Source organism: Pygoscelis adeliae, unplaced genomic scaffold, assembly GCF_000699105.1.
Source record: "Pygoscelis adeliae isolate BGI_AS28 unplaced genomic scaffold, ASM69910v1 Scaffold10, whole genome shotgun sequence".
Taxonomy (NCBI): domain Eukaryota; kingdom Metazoa; phylum Chordata; class Aves; order Sphenisciformes; family Spheniscidae; genus Pygoscelis; species Pygoscelis adeliae.
Window position 1 is genome coordinate 4,172,990 of NW_008824053.1, and position 9,926 is coordinate 4,182,915.

Genomic DNA, 9,926 nt, shown 5'->3' on the forward strand with positions numbered 1-9,926 from the left:
GGGGGTGGGGGGGATGGTGGGGTGGATGAGGGGGGGGGTGGGGAGGAGAAAAAGTCTCACTAAAGGGACTCAAGAATACATTAAAGACATATTTAAGTAATTTTTACATGCAGCAAAGGCTTCATGATAAATTGCATTGTTCTGGTATCCTTGTAAACCATTAGCATTTTCTGGAAGATGACGACAACTTACTTTTAGCTTAGAAAATTCACTGTTATATTTAGCTGGTTTCCCCATCATTGCCTAATTAATGCAGGCTTTAAAAGAAAACTGCCTGATTTGATTTTCAGACTGAATCCACATCATTCCAGTTTTTACAATAGTTACATATTTTGTTAATTCTGTTCACTTCTCAACAGAATCTACTTGAGTTTACAAGTGTACCTAAGGATATTATAATGGCAGAACAGCAATTTGCATGTTTAATTTGGAGTGGCAGAAAAGCTGTCTGGCAACTCCCTGTGGGCACACTTTCTAAAGAGAGAAACAGCTTAGCTTTCCATTGCCACAAAAATCAGCAGGACCAAACAAATTACTTCCAAATATCTCTTTCTCAGTGTGAGGTGCCATTAATCCTTTTCTCTGCTAGCTCTCTGCTAGCCAGCAGTCTCTTTGTCATATTAAAATTGGATTTTTACTCCACAAAGAAAATGAAGTGTTGCAAAAACCCTAAGTATTATCTTTTCCCTTGAAAACCAAAAGAATTTACCTCCCCCCGTGCCTTTACACATGTATTTCTGCCATCACCAGCAGTCCAAGTGCTCTAATTTTTAAAAATATTAATGTTCATAATGCCTCCATGTGACAAGTGGATAATCATTACTTTACAGCTCAGGAAATACTTTGAGACAGAAGAGTAAGTGTCTTGACACTTCAACTTGTACTGAGTTCTCCACACTTCCTCCGTCTCCCAGAGGGTGGTTATTTAACTGCAACCAGCAGCGTGCAAAGAGTTTGTAGCTGCGCATCTGACTAGAGGCTTACTTCCACTGGGTCCCTATTTCAACTATTAGGCAAAATAAAGTTACAGTTTTACTCCGAGTACTGATTTTTTTTTTTTTTAAAGCAGAAAACTAGAAAGAAACTATATTAGTTAGACCACACCACCCCTGCTTCAAGGCAGAAGGAAAACTGCACTAGTGCAGCCTCAGCCACTGCTTCGGGCGACCCAATTCTAATTTTTCTCCTATCTCTGAATTTTTGTGGGAAGAACTGTACCCCCATCTTTTCCAGTCTGTGCTGAAACGCATTTTATACATTTCAGTAGAAATACATATACAGCAGAAGAAAGGTATGTTTCATCTTCTTCTCTCGTCTCGGCAAGCGAAACAAAGACATCACCAGCGATTGGATAACGGAACTGAAAGGACATTACTTACGCCAGCTATAAATAGGAGGAAAAGGAGAACTTCCATCTGCTTTTATGAAATATCCTGTGTTCACTCTTTTTGCCTGCACTATAGCCAAGAGCACATCTTTCCACACCATACGTAGCAGAGGAAATGCGGTGTCAATCAGCATCAACTAGCAATATTCTAAGTACAAACAGCCTCTTATTTCACAGAAATTTGCTTTCTTCCAGTGAAGCAAGACTTATCACATGATAATCTATCATTTCCTTTTGATAACATACAACTGTATCCCAAGCTGGAGGCTGGACAATTACAAAATATCAGGGAATACCCGTAAATCATGACCTCAAAATATGATTTTCAGTTCTTTAATGCTTGCATTACCTGCTTGAATACTATAAATCCACTTGCTTTCATTGCACATACTTTCAGAATTATAGCAAAACATAACCATAAATGCCAGGGCTTTGCTACCTTAGTTTCTGATATCTCCAGTTCACCTAACCCACGTCTTCTCCATTCCCCCACCAACCCCATCCATGCACATTTCCTTACATTAAAAGAACATTGAGCTGTATCTAACATGCAGAGTTAGGCATAGCTATGGTGAATTCCGATAGTCAAAATTTTTCATTACCATATTATCTACAGGCATAAAGATTATTACTTTTGAGATGATAACCAAAGACTCCAACAGTAACTGCTATCTGCATCGATTAGCTAGCAGCTTTCAAGCAGAGGGTATGGATTGACATACTGTATCAATATTGAAAGATGGGGAGTCTGCCACGGTACTAATTCAAGCCGTAGAAAAATGAATGGTGGATGAATGCGTAGCTAAGGATCAGCATCACCCATTTTTAGACTTGCTAAAATATTTTACTATCATCTGACTTTGAATTATGATCAGAAACACAAATATATACACAGTTGTGCAACATCTGCCTTACCATTTCAACATAATCAGTATCCTGGATTACTGGTTAATCTCATTAAAGGAATTTTAATTTAAAACTAGTTCATGAATTATCACCGTAGACTGTAAGGTTCAGTTAACAGGTTTTCAGTAGTTTCAACACAGCCAGCCGAAACCCATTGCCTGAACTTGACAGCCGCCTGCTGGCAAGCGAAAGAACAAGCAGTGTAACAGCATACCAACCTGTTTCTGCTGTAATCAATCAGATCCTGTTTCATTGAATAAGGTATGAGCTACATTAATTTGAAACGGAGAAGGCCGACGATCCCTTGATTGTCCTACCTTCCATACCACTGCAGGTCTCGACTTCTCTCCTTTAAAGGATTTCATTTCAGTGGTTTAATTTCAGGTGTCCCTCCCTTCGTATTTTAAGTCTGTGGTGGTTCCTCCTTTTCTCATGAGAAAGTTGATGTCCACGTTGCATAATACCACATTTAATTGCTGCATGAAAGAACTGTCAAAGGATCACAGTCTGGAAGGAAACTCGAGAGTAATTCACATATCCAGGAAAACCCTCTCCCTCCCACTATTAATCACTTTAAAAGAACAGGAATCAGTAAACAAATCAACAATGGGAATGAGAACACAGTGTGCTGTGCATAGAATAGATATCCCACTAAGCAAATATATTACCTTTCCACGTCTCCCTCTCGTGTTAATAAAGATAGCTTCAACTCTGTTTATCGTTCTTAATTGCCCCAAGTGAGATTCTGATCAGAGACTAACTGCAGAAATTTTCAAGTAATCCCAAAGAAACAAAACCAAAAATAAAGAAATCACTTGTTTAGGAAGGAATTTTATTTTTGTGACATTACATTTTTGGAGCTCTATTTAACTAAATTTGAAGACCAATGCCTGCGCTTTGGACTTAAAGGGCAGATCAAATCTATCAGGTAGCCAACTGAATCCTAGTAAGTCTTTCCCCCCACCCCCCTTTGTCTTTGCATAATCTTCCCTTTCAGACAAGGTGAGATGCAAAGGGAAGAACATACGCAATTTCTTAAGCCTGTTCTTTTCCCTCCCTAACACACCCATCTTCTAGCAGCCAGGGTTCTTCCCTTTGGATTTACCGCTACACCTTGAGTACTCTCCTTATGTCCAGATCTCCGCAGCTGATGAATTTTTGGAAATGAAATTCACAAAACGTAAGGGTTCAGTTGGGTTGCTACTACTTATGTGTCTTTAATAGCGAGTCCACAAAAAGAGTTATGTCACTATTTCCTATGACCTTTTTTTCACACTAAAAAAATGCACCATTTTCAGCACCAAGTAAAAAATTTGATGACTAAACTGCCCCTCTGGGTTGGAATATATACACCACTGAGGCAGGGTACAAAAATATATCCAAACACAGATACATATGGAAAATCTATTTCAGCATTCAGCAGCTTTATTCTGCATTCATAAAGGAGAAACTTTTAAAATATGCTATTATAACACAGTCAATACCAGAGATTTCATTTTAGGACAACGTCCTCAATCCCTTTTTCACATCATTAAAGCAAAACACAGTTAAAGCAATCAATGAAACGCCCTCTCCCCTCCAGGCTTGTCTTGCTACTATAGTTCTTCCCGCAGGACTCTGTGATGCATGCCCTAGTTACTTCAGTTCATCATTTTCCTGAGAGAAAAGTTTGAGGGTGATTTTTGTCTCAGAGCATCAACTAACACTTTTAAAATAGGTAAAATAGCATTTTTTTCCACATTTTGGAAAAGACAACTCAGTCACAGCAGCGACAGACAGTTTAGCCCTGTGTTTTCACATCCTGCAGACAGAATAAGTATCTTTTTCACATTCAGTCAAAAATTGCCCCTTTCATTTTAACAATACAATATATTAAGATAACTAAAGCTTTATAAACAAAGAAATTAGTTTTTGTTCAAATTTTATTTGGAACTGTATTTTTAAAAACAATTTTGTAAGCATCTCAAAAACTGTAAAATTTTTTTAGAAATTAAAACATGATTGTTTCCAACAGTTTCAAGTTTCAAAACATTAGAACATATTGAAAACAAGAAAAGAACAAGCTGTTCATAATTTAAGCATAATGACTTTAGCTGTATACAACTTATCCAGCAGTCCCAGACAATTAAATTACCATAGGTAATAGAATACATAATACCATCAGAGAATATGGAAGATGCATGTAAGTGCATATTTAAGAACCAACTGTCTGTATTTAGAAGTTTGGAATTTTACCTGCCTGCAAAATAATTATCTGTGCATGAAAAGTTGTACCAGTTAGCTGTTTGCATTACGGGGGAGGTGGGGAGGGGGGGGGAATCTTTGTTGGTCATATTCTTCCGTCATGGTACAGATTTTCTAACAATTTTAGAAGTGAAGTCTCCTTTACTGCAGGATGGGATGGGGAAGACTTCCAGATTTTTTGCATTACATTCAGCACTGCCGCTGCCCTGGTAAATTCAGTTCTCTTCCATGGGTTATACACTGCTGCCTGAGAAAACAAATTTGTACCTGAAACAAAAAGGGCATTGAATTTGATTTCTAATTCAGCTGTGGTTTTTCACTCTGTAGGTGACAGAACGAAACTTGAACACAACATTAATGAAACCAAACCAGCAATCCCAAGCACTGTGCTATTACAAATAAATGCTTTCATCTCTGACAATGACTCTTAAAACAAGTCTGTCTGTTTTCCCAATTACTTGCTCTCTAGATGAGTCACCCTTCCACGAAGTCTGACATGAAGATAGCATCTTTTTCCTCTACATAGTCCACCACCTTTTAGTTCTGTATCATGTGAAAGCGTTAACTTCAAAGCACAGCACATTCAATAATGTCGGACTGTTCAAATACCGACATTATTACACTGGGCAGTGTAACATTGCCTACACCTAATTAATGCTTGTACAATGCTTTGAAGATATAAAAGTTTATGATTACTGACTAGGACCTGTATTGAACTAATACCAAAACTGGACTAATTCCTACTGAAATGAGCGTGGAAATTGTTCAAAGTTACACCACGCGATACTAGTACTCCAACAACAGTGGTTATCCTACGTGGGAGCTGAGGGGGAAGGGGAGAAATCAAGTCCAGACCTTGCTATGGTGAGATTCTTCTGCCTTTGATGCAAATGGAAATAGGGTTCAGTGCCTCTAGTTTAATACCCATGACTTTCTTTGAAACAAGAAAAAAATCATCTCTAAAGTATTATAAAAATTAACCACATGAACATTCAGCCTTAAAATTAAATGTAATCTTTACATAATTTAATATGCCTCTTATAAATCTTCACCCCAGATACGTAAAGCGTAGTAGCTCTTCACATTTAAAACTCAGGAAAAAGGAAGCAGGTTGTAGCAAGTACTGTCAATCCTTACTTGAACATTTGGTTCAGGCTGTGTGATAAAGGTCTTCATGTTGTATTCCTGTAGTTGACATGACAATAAGTCACAGCCATGAAGAACTAAAATCAGATGTCCCCTTCCCCAACATACGCAGGAGCATCATCTCCTACATATTTCTACCCTAGGTCATTCAAGTTTATGCTAGGCTCATCCACACAGCAAAACGCACGCTTATGGGATTTATGAATGATTGATGTATGGGATCTGGCGTATCCAATTGGATTCACTGTCTACCTCCACTCTCCAAGTATTGGCTCAGCTGCATTATAGCACAGTACCACAGAAAAGAACAGCCTCCCATTCAAGCATTCACTGGACCTGTTTCTTTCGAGGAATGCACAGCTCTAGCATACTTGTTGCCCCACATACCCAAGAACTGGGATAACTACTTCCAATATCATTATTAAATTCTCAAAATTACTCATTTCTGTAGCTCTGTTTGCATGGAACCAAAAATGAAGAACACTTGTTTCAATCAGAAAAAAAAATTTTCAAACTAAGCACAAACATCTTCTGAAAAGGAACCTATCATTCCTGATGGCCAGCAGACCTTAACTGGCCTATGCCAAGCCTCACTGACACTCCTTTTCACCACTGCGTTACACCCGGCATACTCTAGTCATGGATGGCACATTCATTGAGTAGACTTTTAGCAAGTGCAAGGGATCAAAGAGCTAGACTGTCTAATTTATCTGTAAGCAAAATCCATCTTAATGCTGGCCAGTATCCCACTGACGTGCTCCCACTGTATAAGCTGCAAAGTGAAACTTTTCCATCTTAGACAGGTTAATAGTGTTAATACTGAAAGCAAATTTAACCACAGCATTCTGAACCTTTCATATTGCACTCCTCCTTCTACACTGTTTTGTGTGTGGTTTACCCAAAATCACAGTCCAACACTGGGAGACTAAAATGAGGTGTACATTTCAGAGTAAGGGTTTTGCTGTTCCCCAACAATCATTAAGTCACTTTATGCCCTTGACTTGGCACTGTTTCAAAAATATGAAAAGATCAACACAGGCATTGTTACAGAGTCCTCCTTAACGGAGGTACTTCTACAAAATCTGAAGAGCACCATTAATAATTGTGGCTTTCGGAGAGTTTTTCCATTCTTGCAGGAACTCCCTTCCAGTGTTTCAATACCAAACTCAACTTGCCACATATTAAGTAGTGAGATTCAAATACCGTTTTAAGTATTTGATATTTAGAATCCTTAAGATCCTTCCTTTAAAAGTACCTCAGTGTAGTAAATACAACTATATTCATTATCCACAATGTCATGCAGACATACGCTTTATTAAAGTAACAGAAAAGAAAGATTTTGCAAGAAAGTCACTTAGTGAAAGCACTCTGAAACAAACTGTCAGAATAATTATGGAAAACCCACAGATCATCTCATCAACTCAATATTTAAGAAACAGACACATCCTCATACATGTTTCTTCTGAGACAACGTAACAATACAGTTCACTAACCAAACTTTACACTCTATGTATCTGGTGTACCAAAAAACCAGTGGTACCACAAATTCAGAAATCCCTTGTCTTCACTGAACAGCTAGTACACGGAAGCATAACAGGAAAGTAATACAAAATTCTTATGTTGTTGAAAGATCAGTGAAGATTCTCCCCCTGCAACTGCCAGAGTTTATTCTTCATACTTGAGGTGGAATGGCTGAATAAGTGAAGTAGTCTCTAAACAAGACTATCTACGTGAAATTAATTCAACAGGAGACTAACATATATTCTTATTTCCCCAGCCCCTGCCTGTGGTCTTCCATTTTGTTAAACAGAAAGTATTTCAGTAGGTTATACCTGATCTACAGGGGGTTTGTCCAACTTTTCAAGTTAAGAAGGTCAGGTTATAAAAATGCATATACACAAAATGCAATTCCCAAGAGGAAAGAGAGCAGGTCAAGCCCAGAAGTATTGTTTGCAAGCATTAACAACCCCAGTGAACAGCAATGCCATCCAACAGCACTCAGGTTGCAAAGACTTTGGTCACAAGAAGCGTTCAGTGGGTCAAAATAACAGCAGAGTTTAAGTAGTCTTAACTTTTTTCTTTATAAATGCAATGAAGAAGACAGACTATGCATTAAATATAAAAGCAATTTTATAAAAACACATCAGAATTTTATTGCTTGAAGAATACAGCATATGAAAAAGCACAAGAATGTCCAAAAGAAAGGTCACAAGGATCCAAACATATTACACCATACATACCAGATGCAGTAAAATGTTAACCTGAATTCTGCATCAGAAAAGAAAGGTGTGAAAATATACCTAATATTATTTAAAAGGAAAAGACTCATTTAAAATAGAAAGTGTGAAGGTGTTACAGTACAAATTAGAAAAGCCAACACTGCACATTAACATCCTATCACTAGACTAGATTTTCTACCTTTGGTACTTAAACCTTTACAGAAAACCACTTCCTTGGTCAAACCTTGCCTAACGTATTTCATATAGTATCCATGAAAGGGGGTTTGTTTTGTTGTTTGGGGTTTTTTTTAATGTAAACATTCAAACAAATACTTTTCTGAGTTTTCACTGCATTAATGCATTTAAGGAAGTGTTCACATTTATTCAATATGCCACTCAATGTATCGCAAATTTAAGTCAAAAGTCACTATGTGACCGAGATCTGAATATATGCCAATTGTACCTTGTTCAGATCTTTATGTAAAAATGGGCACACCATTTTCTGTTTGCATCCTTATGTAAACAGGCTGCTGCAGCCCTCCTCGAGAATTCGAACTAAAGCAACCTGCTGAGGACATAAGTTAATAAAACAATCCATGTTGCTAGAGAGCTATTGGATCATCTACAGCAGCATGCAAGTGGCTTTTCTAGTCTGCTCAGATTAGTGTACCAGAAGATATGCCAGTATTACTTCAAGTAACACATTAAAACTCAGCAATGGACACTACTGTGCTTTATTTCAACACAAAGAACAGCTGCTCATCCATTAATCAACAGAATTTTCAAATTAACTATCAAAAGGACTACTACATCATTTCTGTTCCATGTATTGCTGATCACTCTTGGGGAATAGTTTATCAGAAACTTGGACTTACCTACAAACCAATTTGAATGAAGAAAATGTTATCTTTCAACAAGGTATCTTAGTAATCCAGTGACAATCTAGTCTGGAGAATGTTAGCATTATGCTGACAACAATGACTAATCAAGGTTAAATAAATTCCCTCTTTTATGGTAAGCATGCTCTTAGCTTCCGCTTTTGCCTTCATAGGCTTGAATACTTAATCATTCCCAGTTACATCAGTGGAACTAAAACGATTCTGTTTCATCAAGTTCCAGCTTTAAATTTCAACAATATGAATAGATCTGGACTACGAAATACCATCAACAACAGTTAACATTAAACTGGAGTGAAATAATAGAAGAGTTAGTTCTTCAAACCAGGCAGTCTTTGAAGTGAAATATTCAGTTAGGACTGTCAAAGGATGTCATAATAAAACCATGGATTTATTTTTTTCACCCCTATACAAAAAAATGACTGAATTTGTACAACTCCTATTAAACATACCTTTTCCTAGCTTGGTGAAAATGTATCATTTTTGAATTTTAACAAGTGTGGTAGTTGAGCATATATAATACTTATTGCCATATACATCCTCATTTTAAAAAGAACTAAGAATTCAGACGCTACTGTGCTGAACTCTGCTTTTTTCCCATTAACAGATTATGTCTACTGTACCACTCCCCCAAAAAACAATTAAAAATTCTAAGTAAGATTTTATAGTTTAGTTAAAAGGGAAGAAATGCAAATGTGGATTTAGAGCTTTTTGTATAAATCTCACTATATTTTATAAACTCGTTGTTTATTGTAACACTGTTTATTGATCAAATAAATGACGCACTGCTATCTAAAATTTCCATATACACCATTAAAAATCCAAAGTTGATATGATACTGAACCTTAAATCTTCAAGAGTTCAAAAAAAGACAGTTTATACATGTACAGCACACAACAGCAGACACCCCTAGAATACCAATTGCCAGTCCATGATGCATACAAACTTACAGGTAAGCATTCATTTCACTGTTTTCATTGTGCAGGAAAAAGATTTCTTAGTAAAGACAAACTCAGCTGGTGAATTTCAGATATCATCTTCATCATCTTCATCCTGAGAGGATCCTGCCTGATTGGATGCACTGGCTGAGGCAGCAGCAAGCTGTGCCTGTTGAGCTGCTTGTTGCAT

The 9,926-nt window shown here is 37.3% G+C and overlaps 2 protein-coding genes across 2 annotated transcripts in view; both read right to left on the reverse strand.

Annotated features, from left to right (window-relative positions):
- The window catches only part of FNBP1L (formin binding protein 1-like), a 62,229-nt gene extending 61,992 nt beyond the window's left edge, over nt 1-237 (reverse strand). Inside the window, exon 1 of the mRNA XM_009333869.1 lies at nt 193-237. Within this exon, the coding sequence (XP_009332144.1) occupies nt 193-237 (45 nt within the window). The remainder of the gene's footprint in view (nt 1-192) is intronic.
- A 6,744-nt stretch (nt 238-6,981) lies between these two features.
- The window catches only part of DR1 (down-regulator of transcription 1, TBP-binding (negative cofactor 2)), a 12,309-nt gene continuing 9,364 nt past the window's right edge, over nt 6,982-9,926 (reverse strand). Inside the window, exon 3 of the mRNA XM_009333870.1 lies at nt 6,982-9,923. Coding sequence (XP_009332145.1) covers nt 9,825-9,923 — 99 coding nt within the window. The 3' untranslated portion in view covers nt 6,982-9,824. The remainder of the gene's footprint in view (nt 9,924-9,926) is intronic.